Consider the following 15,289-nt stretch of genomic DNA (forward strand, 5'->3'; position numbering starts at 1 on the left):
TGGAGGCCAGGGATGCTGGCAAATGTCCAACACTGCACAGGACACCGAGGGTGGTGAGACTGAAATATCTGCGGTGGAGTTTCTCAACCTTGGCCCCACTGACATTTGGATGACTTTGTTCTAGCTACAAAGAATGATCTGGCTCCAATGTCAGTGAGGCCAAGGTTGAGAAATTCCACCACAGATATTTCAGTCCCACTACCTGCTGCCCACAAGGGTTTGCAAATCCTCCCTCTGTACCCCTTGTCTTCCACTGTGCCCCTCCACGACCTCCCCTTGTCGACCTCCCTCGTCAGGCAGCGTACATCCTCCTGTTCCCTTCCCACCCCTGAGGTGGAGATGAGGAAATAGGTCTTGACCATTTGATCTAGATCAGCATTTTTCAAAGTGCTCTCTATAGAATACTAGTTCCTCGGTATAATATACAGAGAAAAATGTCCCCACTCCAGTAAAACGGGGACACACTGGGTTCGGCAAAGTTAAACAGGTAAAAGATGGCTGCAGGACTTGTCAGAGCCTTTAATATGCCTGTCTTTGTTATCTGCTGTTAGGAGGCAGCACCTCCCAAGCTGATCTGACCACGCTGATAATAGGGTAGGGATGTAGGACCAGGCAATCGCTCCAGTCTCATCTAAGCTTGCCCATTTGGTCTGTACTCTGGGGCCCTTGGCCTCCTGGGAAGACCTCAAAATGAGAGCTTCAAACCGCCCTCAGTATGCGCATCTCTCTAAGCCCCTCCAGTGCCAGGGAAATGGCCCGGCCCCAGTCTCCACATTCCTGCCCAGCCTGAGGCTCTGGGAAGACAACCCCGCCCTCCTCCAGCAGCCCCTCTGAACTATGCCCCCTCCAGGACCTGGACTACCTGTCCGAAGGCCTTGAAGGCCGATCCCAAAGCCCCGTCGCCCTGCTCTTTGATGCCCTTCTGCGCCCAGACACAGACTTTGGGGGAAACACGAAGTCGGTCCTCACCTGGAAGCACCAGAAGGAGCACGCCATCCCCCACGTGGTCCTGGGCCGGAACCTCCCCGGGGGAGCCTGGCACGTGAGTGGGGCAGCGAGGGCATGCCTTGTGGGGGGCTCTCTCCCCTGTTCTCCCCACCTGGGGCTGGGACTCTGGCATCTCCCTTTCCTCATTCTCCACCCCTCAACCCTGCCTTTCCCTCCTCCCTCTACCCAGCCCCAGCAAAGGCCTCCCATGCCCTCTAGCCCCAAATGGGTTCAGGCGAGCAGAGGCCTGGACCAAAGCGTTCCTTTCCCTGCAGTCCATCGAAGGCTCCATGGTGACCCTGAGCCAAGGCCAGTGGATGGGGCTCCCGGACCTGGAGGTCAAGGACTGGATGCAGAAGAAGCGAAGGTGAGGCCGCCCCGGGACGCCTTGGGGGACACGGAAGGTTGGGCCTGTGAACCCAGAAAATCTGAGACAGGTCTCAGTTAATGTAGAAAGTTTATTTTTCCAAGGTTGAGGACGCGCCTGTGACAGCCTCAGGAAGTCCTAATGACATGTGCCCAAGGTAATCGGGCACAGCTTGGTTTTACACATTTTAGGGAGACATGAGACATCAATCAATATTTGTCAGAAGTACATTGGTTCAGTCTGGAAAGGTGGGCCAGCTTGAAGCAAAGGCAGGAAGCAGGGAGGGGGCTTCCAGGTCACAGGTAGGTGAGAGATAAACAGTTGCACTCTTTTGAGGTTCTGATGAGCCTCTCCAAATGAGGCGATCAGATAACGCATCTATCTCAGTGAGCAGAGGGGTGACTTTGAATGGAATGGGAGGCAGGTTGGCCCTCAGCAGTTCTCAGCTTGACTTTTCCCTTTAGCTTAGTGATTTGGGGGATCTCACAGGCCCCCACAGTGAGCCCAGGAGCCAGAGGTACAGGGGCTTCAGGATGCATCTGGTCTGTCTTCCTCTTCTTCCAGGGGGGAAACTGAGGCTCGGATAGGGAAAGGACTTGTCCACCCCACATGAGATGGGGTGAGCAGCAAAGCGGGGCTCGCCCGAGGACCCCCTGTCCCATGCAAGTGGCGGACCACCCTGTCACATGACCCCCAACTGGGCCTCCCCCTAGTGCCCCAGCCTCTAAGGAGGGGGTAACAGCTGGCCCCTGACCCCCACGCCCTGCCCCGTTCCTCTGGCCCAGGTCCCCCAGTCCTTGTGGTCTCCCTTCAGCCCCTCCATTCTGAGCCTGGCCTAGAACAATCTTTCTGGGTCAGCTAATAGGGTGACTTTCTTTTTTCTTTTTTTTTTTTTTAATGCTTTTGCTACAGGTGAGTTTCGTCCTTAACCATGAGCCCACACGTTGGGTAAATTAACTCACCTAAGGTCCCGCAGGTTATTGGAAATGGAGAAGGAAAACAGCTCACCCCAAACCCACACTTCTCCCTGCCCTTTCACTCCTGGGGATTTTCTCCCCATCTGGCTTCCTGCCCTATCATGGCCACCCCAGAGAAATGGTTTGTGAACCCTGAATATTTGAGACGGGTCTCAGTTAATTTAGGAAGTTTTGTTTATTTGTTTGTTTGTTTTTAACGAAGTCTCGCTCTGTCGCCCAGGCTGGAGTGCAGTGGCGAGATCTCAGCTCACTGCAAGCCCCGCCTCCCAGGTTCAAGCCACTCTCCTGCCTCAGCTTCCCGAGTAGCTGGGACTACAGGCACCCACCACCATGCCCGGCTAATTTTTTTTTTTATTTTTAGTAGAGAAGAGGTTTCACTGTGTTAGCCAGGATGGTCTCGATCTCCTGACCTCGTGATCCGCCCACCTCGGCCTCCCAAAGTGCTGGGATTACAGGCGTGAGCCACCACGCCCGGCTAATTTAGGAAGTTTAATTGCCGCGGTTGAGGACGCACAACCATGACACAGCCTCGGGAGGTCCTGATAACATGTACCCAAGGTGGTCGGGGCACAGCCTGGCTGTATACGTTAGGGAGACTTGAGACATCAATCACTATATGTAAGATGGACATTGATTCCGTCCAGAGGTGGGACAACTCCAGCAGGGAGGGGGTTTCCAGGTCTCAGACAGGGGAGAGACAAACGGTTGCATTCCTTTGAGTTTCTGATAAGCCTTTCCAAAAGAGGCAATCAGATGTGCACTTATCTCAGTGAGCAGAAAGAAGACTTTGAGTAGGATGGGAGGCAGCTTTGCCCTAGGCAGTTCCCCGCTTGACTTTTCCTTTAACTTAGTGATTTGGGGGCCCCAAGATTGATTTTCCTCTCACAGTTTCAATCACTGAATAAAGGAATTCCAGTCCCTGCTCCTCCTGGGGTGCGTCCACTCAATGAGAAGCTGCCCCGGCGCAGATACCTGGGTGCAGTCTGCCTCTCGGGAAGCCCTGCGTCCTCCGCCCCCAGGGCTGTGACCAGGCCTGTGTCCCCAATGGCAGGCCCTCCAGGTGTCCCCCTCCAGGCCTCACTGTCTCTTTGATGCAAAGAGTCTTCTGCATGTTTGGCAGGAAGACATCCAGGTTTGTGTAGCTATGTGTTAGTAGGCAGCCAGAAACGTACATTTCACTTGTAAGCACAGCCTTTTATAGCCTCCTTTTGCATTTTCACATTCTATCCCAAGCATTTCATGTGGCGAAGTCACAGGGTTCAAAACCATCCTTTTACATGGCCTCACAATATTCCCAAAGGCGAGTGAGCGTCCCCAGTCCAGCAAATCTTCACCGAATGCTTATTATGTGCCAGGCCTTGAGCTTAGATGTCAGAGCACAAAACCACTGCAGACACACCCCCTGCCCTCACGGGGCTGCCAAGGTTACCCAGCCCCTGCCAGCCCTGGAGTGTTCATTCTTTCCATTGTGTCATTATTATAAATAACTCTGCACAGAAGATGCTCTTGGGACCGTTCTGTATCACAATCTTTAAAAAAACTGAGAAAAGGAGAATGACTGCCCACAGAGATAAATTCCAGGGTCGCAGACGGGCTGCGCTGGGTTGATTGGCACGGCCTTGGTGGTGCATTGTCAGCTCCTGCTACAAGTAGCCAGACAGCAGGTGGCACAGGATTCTCCCCTAAGGGAGTTCATCTTGAACCATGAGCCCACAAGCTGGGTAAATTAACTCATCTAAGGTCACACAGTGAGATAAAGGAAGGTGCTAGGATGATGCTAAAGCCTGTCATTCAACCCCCATAAGAATGGGCCTGCAGTCACTGCCCCTGGAAAGAATGACAATCAAAACAACAATAATAATAAAATACCCCCTGCTGCTGTGTGGGCTGGGAACGATGGTGAGTGCGTCACGTGGGAGTCTTTAAATCAACTTTTAAATTGACTACATATAGGCCGGGTGCGGTGGCGCAAGCCTGTAATCCCAGCACTTTGGGAGGCCGAGGCCGGTGGATCACTTGAGGTCAAGAGTTCAAGACCATCCTGGCCAAAACAGCAAAACCCCATCTCTAATAAAAATACAAAAATTAGCCAGACGTGGTGCTGCATGCCTGTAGTCCCAGCTACTCAGGAGGCCGAGGCATGAGAATCACTTGAGCCAAGGAGGCAGGAGCTGCAGTGAGCTGAGATCACACCACGGCACTCCAGCCTGGGCAGCAGAGTGAGACTCCGTCTCAAAAAATAATAAAATAAAATAAAATTAATTGACTACATATAGAAAATTACATAACTCCTGTGAGTACAGGTTGATGAAATTTCTCAAGGTAAGCACAGAGAATCAAGAAGCAGACCCCCTCCCAGAAGCCCCCATACCCCTTCTGATCAGGACCCCCTTCCCCATCCCCGGAGGTAACCCCTCTGTTGACGTCCATCTCCATAGATGAGTTCTGCCTGTTTCTGAACTCTATAAAAATGGAATCATACCATATTTAATCCTTTGAGGTGACAATCATGGTGGCCTATCCCTACATGGCACTTACTTCCAGTCAGGTTCCATCCTAAGCACTTTGTTTTTATCAGCTCACCAAATCCTCTCCACAACCTCACGAAACAGGTCCTGCCACCATCATCTTCCTCATTTTGCACACTGGGGAAACAGACACAGCTCCCTGATGGCAGAGTCAGGATTCGAGGCCAGGCAGTGTGGCTCTGGAGGCTGCACTCTGAACCCCGCCCTGCACCACCCTACACCATCCTACACCACCCTACACCACCTCTCCCGAGGCAGGCACCCTTGTTAGCTCCATTTTACAGGAGAGGAGACTGAGGCTTAGAGAGGTTGAATTACCTGGCCTACTCCTACAGCTACAGCCTAGTCCAGCTCCAGGGCGTGACACCGCCCTGGACATCTCCCGTCCCACCCAGCCCCCCAACCCCTAACAGTGTCTGACTCTGGCCTCCTGCATCCTCCCCCACAGAGGCCTTCGCAACAGCCGGGCCACGGCCGGGGACATCGCCCACTACTACAGGGACTACGTGGTCAAGAAGGGTCTGGGGCATAACTTTGTGTCCGGTGCCGTAGTCACAGCTGTGGAGTGGGGGACCCCCGATCCCAGCAGCTGTGGGGCCCAGGACTGCCGCCCCCTCTTCCAGGTGAGCGGCTTCCTGGCCAGGAACCAGGCCCGGCAGCCCTTCTCGCTGTGGGCCCGCAACGTGGTCCTTGCCACAGGCACGTTCGACAGTCCGGCCCGGCTGGGCATCCCCGGGGAGGCCCTGCCCTTCGTCCACCATGAGCTGTCTGCCCTGGAGGCGGCCACAAGGGTGGGTGCGGTGACCCCGGCCTCGGACCCTGTCCTCATCATTGGCGCGGGGCTGTCAGCGGCCGACGCAGTCCTCTACGCCCGCCACTACAACATCCCGGTGATCCATGCCTTCCGCCGGGCCGTGGACGACCCCGGCCTGGTGTTCAACCAGCTGCCCAAGATGCTGTACCCCGAGTACCACAAGGTGCACCAGATGATGCGGGAGCAGTCCATCCTATCGCCCAGCCCCTACGAGGGTTACCGCAGCCTCCCCAGGCACCGGTTGCTGTGCTTCAAGGAAGACTGCCAGGCCGTGTTCCAGGACCTCGAGGGTGTCGAGAAGGTGTTTGGGGTCTCCCTGGTGCTGGTCCTCATCGGCTCCCATCCCGACCTCTCCTTCCTGCCTGGGGCAGGGGCTGACTTTGCAGTGGATCCTGACCAGCCGCTGAGCGCCAAGAGGAACCCCATTGACGTGGACCCCTTCACCTACCAGAGCACCCGCCAGGAGGGCCTGTACGCCGTGGGGCCGCTGGCTGGGGACAACTTCGTGAGGTTTGTGCAGGGGGGCGCCCTGGCTGTGGCCAGCTCCCTGCTAAGGAAGGAGACCAGGAAGCCACCCTAACACTCGGCCAGACCTGCTGGCTCCCAGGCCCTGAGAGGACAGAGATGACCACATCCCTGCTGGATGCAGGGCCCGTCCAAAGATGCCCCAGGGAGGGGCGTCAGCCCATGTTGCTGGCCTTTGGGGTCAAGAGGAGTAGGGATCCCAAGCTGCCCTGGACTTAGACCAGTGTCTGAGGTGGTAACAGTGGCCGCAGGCCAGGGTCGGCCTAGACCTGGGATTTGTGGGGAAAGCTGCTGGTGTGACCAGCTGAGCAACCAGCCAGGAGACCTGCAGGCCTGCACCTTCCAGAAGCAGGTCCCAAATAAAGCCAGTGCCCACCTGCATTCATGCGTCTGAGGACTCTGTGCTCAGGGAGGGAGCTGCATTCCCGGAACCCAGCACTGGGCTGGGGGGAAGGGAGGAAAGGGGATTGTGGGAGGAGTCCTGGGGCATGTGGTCTTGGATGAGGTCCATGGCTGGGGCCTTGGGGTACAAAGGATGGTGCCCCAAGTGTGGGGGCAGTTGAGCGGGCAGCTGTACTCGAGCCTGGGGGCAGGAGTGGCAGGTGTGTGCAGGCAGTGGTGTCCAGGAGGGTGCTGCAGCCCCGCCCCCTCCGCAGCCTGTCCCAGGCTTCCCTCCTCTCTGTTCTGCCATGCGGCCTCCTTTCAGTCCCTCCTCCTGGCCAGGTCTCTGCCTGCCCCAGGGCCTTTGCACAGAGAGTCCCCAGCCCAGGATGTTTTCCCGCCTTTCTTTAACTCCTCTTGCTTGGGATGTCTCAGCGTAAGAATCATTTCCTCTAGGAAGCCTCTTCCGACACACACCCCTCCACTGCCGTCACAACACACACTCCTTTCATGGTCCAAGGTGCTACCTTTTCATAGCAGTTCAGTTTTTTTTTCTTTCTTTCTTTTTTTTTTTTTTGAGACAGAGTCTCATTTTGTCACCCAGGCTGGAGTGCAGTGGCACTTGGTTCACTACAACCTCTGCTTCTGGGTTCAAATGATTCTCCTGTCTCAGCCTCCCAAATAGCTGGGATTACAGGTGCCTGCCACCTTGCCCAGCTAGTTATTGTACTTTTAATAGAGACGGGGTTTCACCATGTTGGCCAGGCTGGTCTTGAACTCCTGACCTCAAGTGATCCCCCCTTTTTGTCTCCCCAAAGTGTTGGTATTACAGGCATGAGCCACCACACCCTGCCAGCAGTTCAGTTTTAATTGTTCATTTGTTTGTGGAATCATTTCAGTGTTTGGCTCTGCCCACTTGGATGTAAGCTCCAGGAGCTCCAGGAGACCAAGTACACCATCTGTTTTGCCCATTGCTGGAACTCAGTGCTCGGGCACCTGCCTGGCACCTAGTGGGTTCTCCTTAATTCATCTTTTAAATGGATGGGTGGATGGATGGATAGGAGGATGGGTGGGTGGGTGGATGGATGATAGATGGGAGGATGGTTGGATCGACGGGAGGATGGTGGGTGGGTGGATGGATGGATGGGCAGGAGGGAGGGTGGGTGGGTGGGTGGATAGATGGGAGGGAGGATGAATGGATGGATGGATGGATGGGAGGGAGGATAGATGGTTGGATGGGAGGATGGTGGGTGGATGGATGGATGGATGGATGGGAGGGTTCGTGGGTGGATGGATGGATGGGAGGGTGGGTGGGTGGGTGAATGATGGATGGATGGGAGGGTGGGTGGTGGATGGACAGACAGATGGGTGGGCAGGCAGATGGATGGATGGATGGATGGATGGATGGATGGGAGGGTGGATGTATGGATGGATGGATGGATGGATGGATGGGAGGGTGGATGGATGGATGGATGGATTAATGGATGGTGGATGGATGGATGCCAGGGAGGGAGGAAGGGTGGGTGGTTGGATGGATGGATGGATGAATGGATGGGAGTGTGGGTGGGTGGATGGACGGACAGTAGGCCGGCCGGATGGATGGATGGGAGGATGGGTGGGTGGATGGATGGATAGATGGATTGATGGACGGGTAGGCGGGCGGATGGATGGATGGATGGATGGACGGACAGGTGGGTGGGTGGATAGATGGATGGGTGGATGGGGTGTGAAGGAAAGATGTTCTGGGGCGAAGACTGGTTCTCGGCGTTTTGTAACGACGGGGGCGGCCTGAGGCGGCGTGCACGCCAGCGGGAGTTAAGGGTGGGCACCCGCGGGTGTGGCGGGGCCGCGGTGCGTGGGCGCCGCTCCCCGGGTCTGGAGCCGGCAGAGGGCGCTCCGGGCTCGCTGGACACCCGCCCTTCGGCCCCTGCGGCGCGCCGCGAGTGGGAGGGGGGACTTTAGAAGCGGGGACAGCAGGAGACTTTTGGGAAGCAGACCCCAGGGGCGCCGCCCCGCCCCCAGGCCCCACCTACCCCGCGCCTCCGGGTAGCCCCCTCTGTGGCTGCGCCCGCGCCCCTCGCCCCGGCGGGCAGTCCTCAGGCCCCGCGCCCGGCCGGCGGGGGTGGGGGCGGCGGGGAGCGGGCACGTGGCTCGGGGTCCGGCCGGCCCGCCCCCCGGCGCCGGCCAGTCCCCGCGGTGTCCGCGACCGCGGGGGCAGCGGGAGAGAGGGCGGGGCAGCGCGGGCAGCGCTGGGAGGGGGTCGCGCGGGGGCGGGCCGCGGCTGGGCGGGGGTCGGCGGGCTTCCGGGCGGCGGCGGCGGGCGCGGCGCGATGTGCGAGCGGGCGGCGCGCCTGTGCAGGGCCGGCGCGCACAGGCTGCTCCGGGAGCCGCCGCAGCAGGGCCGGGCGCTGGGCGGGCTGCTGCGCTGGGTGGGCGCCAGGATGGGCGAGCCCCGGGAGCCGCTGGCCCCCGCCGCCCCCGCGGACCCCGGCCCAGCCTCGCCGCGCGGGGGCACCGCCGTCATCCTGGACGTGAGTACGCGCCGGCCGGGACCCCCGCCGTGGCCTCCGCTGGGACCCGGAGCCCCCTCCGCCCCTCGGGCGGACCCCGACGCCGCGACCCGCGAGGCCCTCCCTACCCGGGCAGGAGACCCCCGGCTCCTCCGCGTGCGAGAGCGGGAGCCCCCAGCCCCGCCACGTCCAGGCCGGTCTCCAGCCCAGTCCTCTCCCTGGACCGGGAGACTCCCCCTCCTCCGCCCCTCCACCGGCGCTTCTCGGAGTCCCTGCCTGCCCACAGTGAGGACCCGTGAGCCCCCGGACCCGGCCATTGTCCCCCTAGTTTTGTCCAAGCCAACCCCCCACCCTTTACCCCGCGGGGCCGGAGCCCCTCGCCGCGTCCAGCCGTCTCCTTCTGTCCATCCCGGATCCTGTCCGGAGCGATACTTTTCTGAGGCCCCCAACAACCCCTACCTCTAGCCCACCTCTCTTCGCCCTAGACCCTGAGCTCCCGTTCATCTCACGCCCAAAGACCTTTTGCCCCAGCTACTGCCACTTTAAAAGTGAAGCCCCCTCCCCACCTTCTGCCTTCTCGTCTCCTTTCCATAGAGCCAGAGCCATCGCCCATCAGCCCTGAGCCGGTACCCTCTGGTCTTCCCCACCCTGCCCCCTTCCATTCCAAGTCCTCTGTTCCCTTCTCCACACCCGTCAACCCTACCGAGAGCTGGGTCCTCTTCATGGACCAGACTCACCCTTCACCCCTCCTAACTCCCCTGGGACCCAAACCACCCACCCCTGAGAAGCCCACCTCACCCTCCCACCCGCCCCACCCGGAAGGGAGGAATCTTCAGGGGGCGGCTCGGAGGAGGAGGACTTCTCCCGGCAGAGCGCTAGGAGGAGGTGGAGGAGGCTGCTGGGGGTGTTGACTGCGTGTTTCAGCGAGGGTCCTGCTGGGGTGGGGCGGGGGCTGCCTCTGCCTGTGTGGTGGGTTTCTGGGAGAGTGGTGGGTGTGTGTGATGGGTACACGCGTGTATCGCGGCTCCCTGCGAATGGGAGGATTCCTTCCCTTCCTCTCCCCTCTTTCCTGCTGCTGGAACCCTTGGCGGGGTCTGGACTGGGAGGGCCGGACAGAGCAGGGGGAGCTCTAGAGTGCCACACTCACGGGCACACATTCACACACTCACGCACTGGCTTACGCACACACAGCCAGAGACACACTGTGCAGCCACACTATCCCCCCCGTCAGGAGCCCCGCAGAGCTCCCACTGAAAGTCCTGGGCAGAGTCCTGCAGCCCCAGGGTGCCCTGCACGGAAGCCCTGTCCAGTGAGGGTGGGGGCTGTGAGGTTCCATCTCCTCACCTGCCAAAAGGAGTGATAAGCGGGGGTGGGGCGGGAGGTGCTCGTGCAGACTCCTGGAGCTGGCTGACATTAGCAGGTGTCAGCCCTGCCCTGTCACTCATATGTTCAGCATTCCTGCCCAGAGCCGGCACCTGCCTGGTGCCTGGCCTCAAGGGGGATCTGGGACACCCAGATAGGGACCCCAGCTTTGAGGAGCCTTGCCCAGTCAGGAACAGGGCTGCGGGGTGCCGAGGCTGGATCTCTGAGGAGGGCCTGGGGGGCTGAGGTTCAGCCAGGAGGTGGGGTGATGTTTGAGAGGCCCTCCCGTAGCTGTGCTTCAGTCTCACCGCCTAGGTGCCTAGAAATGACCAAGGGTGCCCCTTTCTCGTTGCTTGGAGGGATGGGGGGCGAGGGCATCTGTCCTTTACCCCAATGTGAGGACAGAGGGTGGAAGGGTCAGAGTGAGTATTACCTCCTCCTCCTCCATGGCTGACCTGGCCCCAGCAGCCCTCCCTGGTGTCGGGAAATGTGCACGTGTTGCTGCCTCTCTCTGGGTCTCTGCACCCTCCTTGCTAAAACAAGCCAGTGAGATTGGGGTGGGGGCCACCGCAGACCCTGGGATCCTTCTCAGGCTTTAAAGTGCTGGTTGGCCGGGTGCCGTGGCTCACACCTGTAATCCCAGCACTTTGGGAGGCCAAGGCGGGTGGATCACCTGAGGTCAGGGGTTCGAGACCAGCCTGATCAACAAGGTGAAACTTCGTCTCTACTAAAAAATACAAAAATTAGCCAGGTGTGGTGGCGGGCGCCTGTAGTCCGAGCTACTTGGGAGGCTGAGACAGGAGAATTACTTGAACCTGGGAGGCAGAAGTTGCAGTGAGCCAAGATCGCGCCACTGCACTCCAGACTGGGTGACAGAGTGAGATTCCATCTCAAAAAAAAAAAAAAAAAAAAGTGCTGGTGAATCAGTCCCGGTAGGAACTGGTTACAGTGAAAGGTCTGACTCCACTACAGTGCAGCGTAGGTGGAACATCCTGCATTGCAAACAAGCTCCTGCAGGACCCAAATAGCTCCTGTGAATAGCAAGGTCTTAGCGCACAGGTGTCAACATTGGGCCTGGGAGGCTTTAAAAATGCTGAAATCAGAGTAGGCCTCACAACAGCTGATTCAGTCACCTGGGGCGTGGCCTGGGCTGAGGAGGTTTTGAAAGCTCTCCAGGCGATGGTGTTGGAAGGGGCGGAAAGCTGCCTTCGAGCCTCAGCCTGGCGAGCAGCAACCTGCCAGCCAGACCTTGAGGAAAGGGGAGCGGCTCTGTCACACGGATTCAGATGTCACTGGAAAGGCAGAACGAGGAGGCACCTGGTCTGTAGGTTCAGGCCAGCCTTGGAGCTGCCCTCCACCCATCCCTGCCTAATGCAGCCAGAACCTCGTCTGCGGCTGCTTTTCTGAACTCTTGGCGTCCTGTTTCTCCTCCTGCATCCCAAAATTAACGCAGTCCTGCCCGTGGCTGGCATTGTCACCAGGCCTTGCAAACACCTTCGTCGGACTTAGCCTAACCTCTCTGGAAACACACCAGGGGTTCTGGAAGGACTGCAGTGGTAGAGGTTGTGGCGCTCCCTGGGACACTGATTCGGAGTGTGGTTGTGTGCACCTGAGCGTTTGGCGGTGGGTGAAGCCACGTGGACTGATGACTGTGGACGTACACCTGCAGGGATGGCCGTGGGGCTGCATGTGTGTGTCAACGTGGCAGGGAGCAGGCTGGTGGTACTGGAAGCCGCTTCCACATGGGCGAGGGGAGGGCTTCTCTCTGCAACATCCCTCATCAGTTCCCCCTGGATCCCAGCCCAGGGAGGGGGAGAGGGAAGGGGGGCTCAGCTTCCCAGGACCTTAAGCTGCTCCTGGGAGAAGAGAAGGATCCCAGGATCCGGTCAGAGGCCGCAGGAAGGGTTTGCCTCTCCCTGGCCCAGGGCTGACTCAACCTCTCTTTTCTGCAGATTTTCCGGCGTGCGGACAAAAATGGTGAGTTTCCCTTCCAGGCTGACCGCTGCCCCGCTCCTTCTGTCCTCCTGCTTCATGGGGAAGGGATCAGGGATAGGAACAAGCGCAACCTTGAGCCTAAAGGTTTGGAGTGCAGGGGTCTGAAGTTAGAAGGCCAAATCCTTCTGCTGCTCTTGGTCTCCGCATCTGTAAAATGGGAATCCTAGTAGGGCCTACTTAGTAGGGACACCTCCACTCAGGAGCTCAGTGAGTCATGTCTGTGATGCCAAGAACAATGGCTGGCCATGGCAAGTGCTGGGTGTACTTTAGGCCTTTTCCTAGCTGGGCTGGACCAGAGGAGCCCAGGCTGGGGCCCAGAAACCCCCAGCCCCCACTAGGGAAGCCCCCAGCCTCACGCTAGGCCCTTTACAAGCCTTGATGCAATTCTTCGTCGTAGCAACCTGAGCAGTCAGTGCGCTTGCCTCTGTTGACACCATAGCAGCCCAGAGAGGTTAAGCAATTTGCCCCAGGGTTGCCCAGCTGCATGAAAGAAGTGGAAGCTCTCCTGAAGACCCAGGCCCTTTTCCCTTTCTCTCTCGGCCTCTTCAAAAATGTGAGCAGCGCCTCGTTGTGGCCACGGAATTCATAGCGCTCCACTTTTCCCAACTCCTTGCAGGGGCCCCACTTGCAGAAGGAGCCCAGGCCTTGAGAATAAGCACGTTTAGGAAGGCCCAGCTGAGCCTCGGCTGACAAAAAGCACCTTCTTACAAATGCCATGGTCATTATTACAGTTGCAACGCAACTCGCTGTGGACTTTAACCAAGACAGATTCCCTCCTCTCTGGGCCTTGGTTTTCCCGTGGGTAAAGTGGGGTAGTAACACTTGCCCTGCCTCCTTCTTTGGGTTTTGGGGAAAAGCCAGAGAGGGGGTGCGGGTGACAAATGTTTTTAAAGAGAATCGCGTGCTCCCGGTGTGTTCATTCATTGAGAAAATCCACATCAAGTACCAAGCCTGTGGCAGGGGAAGAGCAGGCAACAGAGACCCTGTGACCTGCCCCAGGGCCCTTGGTCCCCAATGCCTCTGGCCCCGGTTCCTCTCCTGTACAAGCTGGAGTTGAGGATGGCAGCTCTGGCCTTGGCCCCCAGCACCCGCCTCATCCCTGGGAGTTCCTGTTGATGGCTCCCACCCAGGGTGGTGGTTGCAGGGTGGAGTTGGAGGCGTTGGGCGGGGTGGGAGGGCAGGTGCACAGGCCTGGGCCGGAATCAGTTCCGACGAGTCTCCCACCCTGGCCTCCTGCATCCCTGGGGGTGATGGTGACCACTCCCAGGCCTCTGGGGAAGAAGGACCATCAGCAGTGATTCCATACGGAGCAGACGAGGAATAAGAGGGACGTAGGGAGATGAAGTGGCTCTGGAAAAACAGCTGTAGTATCATGGCCTGAAAAGCCTTGGAGATGAGCCAGGGGAAATCGGGGCTGTCCCTGAGATGGGGTCGCTGGAGCCCTCAGCGTCACTGCCTGTGTGCTGGCCTGGTCCTCCAGCAGGTTGAGAGGTAGGGATTTGGGTTTGTCCCTTGTCCTGGGCCTGATACCCAGCACACAGTAGGTCTTCGGTAAATGTCTGTAGACTTGGTGGACGTGTTTGTTGGTGGGAGCGTGGCTGTGCGTATCTCGGTGACTCAGCAGCATGCGGCTGTTGGCAATGCGTGTGTCCAGTGTGGGTCTCTAGTCATGGCTGTACATCCTGAGTGTGTGTGCAGTTTGTGTACGTGTGTAGTTTGTGTGCAGAGCATGTGTGGGCCTCTAGCCATGGCTGTACATCCCGGGTGTGTGTGCAGTTAGTGTGCGTGTGTGGCTTCCTGAGTGTGCAGCTCTGCAGGAGCCATTGCAGTGTACACACATGGTCGGGTGGTGCCTGGCCCCCTCAGGCACAGATGGGGTTCTGTCCTTGCTGCAGGCTCCTGCCATCAGAGGCCATGTGTCCACCCCCTGAGCACAGCTGTGGGACCCTCAGTTTCCTTACTGCCGCCCCCTCAAAGGCTGAGCCGGTTCCTTCTCCTTGGGGCTTGCGTCTTCCCAGCCACCACTGTGTGACCATTGGGGGCTGTCACCAGGGTGAATGTGGTTGTGAGATGCGGGTTCCAGCAAGAGCTTCCCACGTGCCAGGGCCTGACTGCGTGGGCTTAAGTCCTGGCTCAGCTGCGTACCAGCTCTGGCCTCAGGCAAGTCACCACATTCTCCAGCCTCAGTTTTCTTATCTGTAAATGGGAATAATTACAGGAGCCACATCAGAGGGCTGTCTGAGGATAGAGAGTTGCTCTCCTGGCTTGGCTCATTAAAGATATCAATAAGTCCCAGCTGCTCTGCCTCAAATGCCTGGGAAATGGGAGTCCGCAGGCGTGGCTTGTCCAGAGGGGTTTGATTCTTCTGTGCTCAGCAGGGAATTCGGTCTGGTGGAGGCTGCCAGCAGTTACTGAATGTCTATTATGCACCAGGACTTGAATGCGCTTTTTCCTTTAATCTTCACTGTGATGCTACTGAGACAAGAAGTATCAACCCCCACCCTCCTTCCAGATGACAAAAACAAGGCTCGGAGATGGCACGTGATATTCTTCACATGGTCGGGGGGCAGCGGTGCAGGCAGGTTCTGATTCAACACAGCAGCTTAAAAGGTTGTAGGAGTGGGGATGGGACTTGGTGTGGGTATAGATAGGGGAGTGGTGTGTGGGAATAGAATGGCTGGGGAAAGAGGAATGAGTGTAGGGGTGAGAATAGATGTCAAGGAGGTGTGGATGCAGGAATGAGAACAGGTCTGCAGGGAGGTATGGGTGCAGGGATGGGAACAGGTGTGCAGGGAGGCGTGGGTGCAGGGATGAGAACAGGTGTGCTGGGGGTGCAGATGTGG

The 15,289-nt window shown here is 58.1% G+C and overlaps 2 protein-coding genes across 7 annotated transcripts in view; both read left to right on the top strand.

Annotated features, from left to right (window-relative positions):
* OSGIN1 (oxidative stress induced growth inhibitor 1) overlaps positions 1-6,579 on the top strand; it is a 31,432-nt gene extending 24,853 nt beyond the window's left edge. For all 3 annotated transcript variants that reach the window (XM_063613012.1, XM_063613014.1, XM_055299719.2), the window contains exons 4-6: positions 851-1,042; positions 1,263-1,354; positions 5,308-6,579. In XM_063613012.1, coding sequence (XP_063469082.1) covers positions 851-1,042; positions 1,263-1,354; positions 5,308-6,253 — 1,230 coding nt within the window. In that variant the 3' untranslated portion in view covers positions 6,254-6,579. The remainder of the gene's footprint in view (positions 1-850; positions 1,043-1,262; positions 1,355-5,307) is intronic.
* A 1,926-nt stretch (positions 6,580-8,505) lies between these two features.
* Positions 8,506-15,289, top strand: part of NECAB2 (N-terminal EF-hand calcium binding protein 2) — a 34,336-nt gene continuing 27,552 nt past the window's right edge. Inside the window, exons 1-2 of one of the 4 annotated variants that reach the window (XM_055299732.2) lie at positions 8,506-9,110; positions 12,404-12,428. In XM_055299732.2, the coding sequence (XP_055155707.1) occupies positions 8,910-9,110; positions 12,404-12,428 (226 nt within the window). In that variant the 5' untranslated portion in view covers positions 8,506-8,909. Of the gene's footprint in view, positions 9,111-12,107; positions 12,141-12,403; positions 12,429-15,289 lie in introns of those variants that run through there. The other 3 variants (XM_055299733.2, XM_055299735.2, XM_055299734.2) reach the window with 3 other exon arrangements.

This window comes from Symphalangus syndactylus, chromosome 11 (assembly GCF_028878055.3).
Source record: "Symphalangus syndactylus isolate Jambi chromosome 11, NHGRI_mSymSyn1-v2.1_pri, whole genome shotgun sequence".
Classification (NCBI taxonomy): Eukaryota; Metazoa; Chordata; class Mammalia; order Primates; family Hylobatidae; genus Symphalangus; species Symphalangus syndactylus.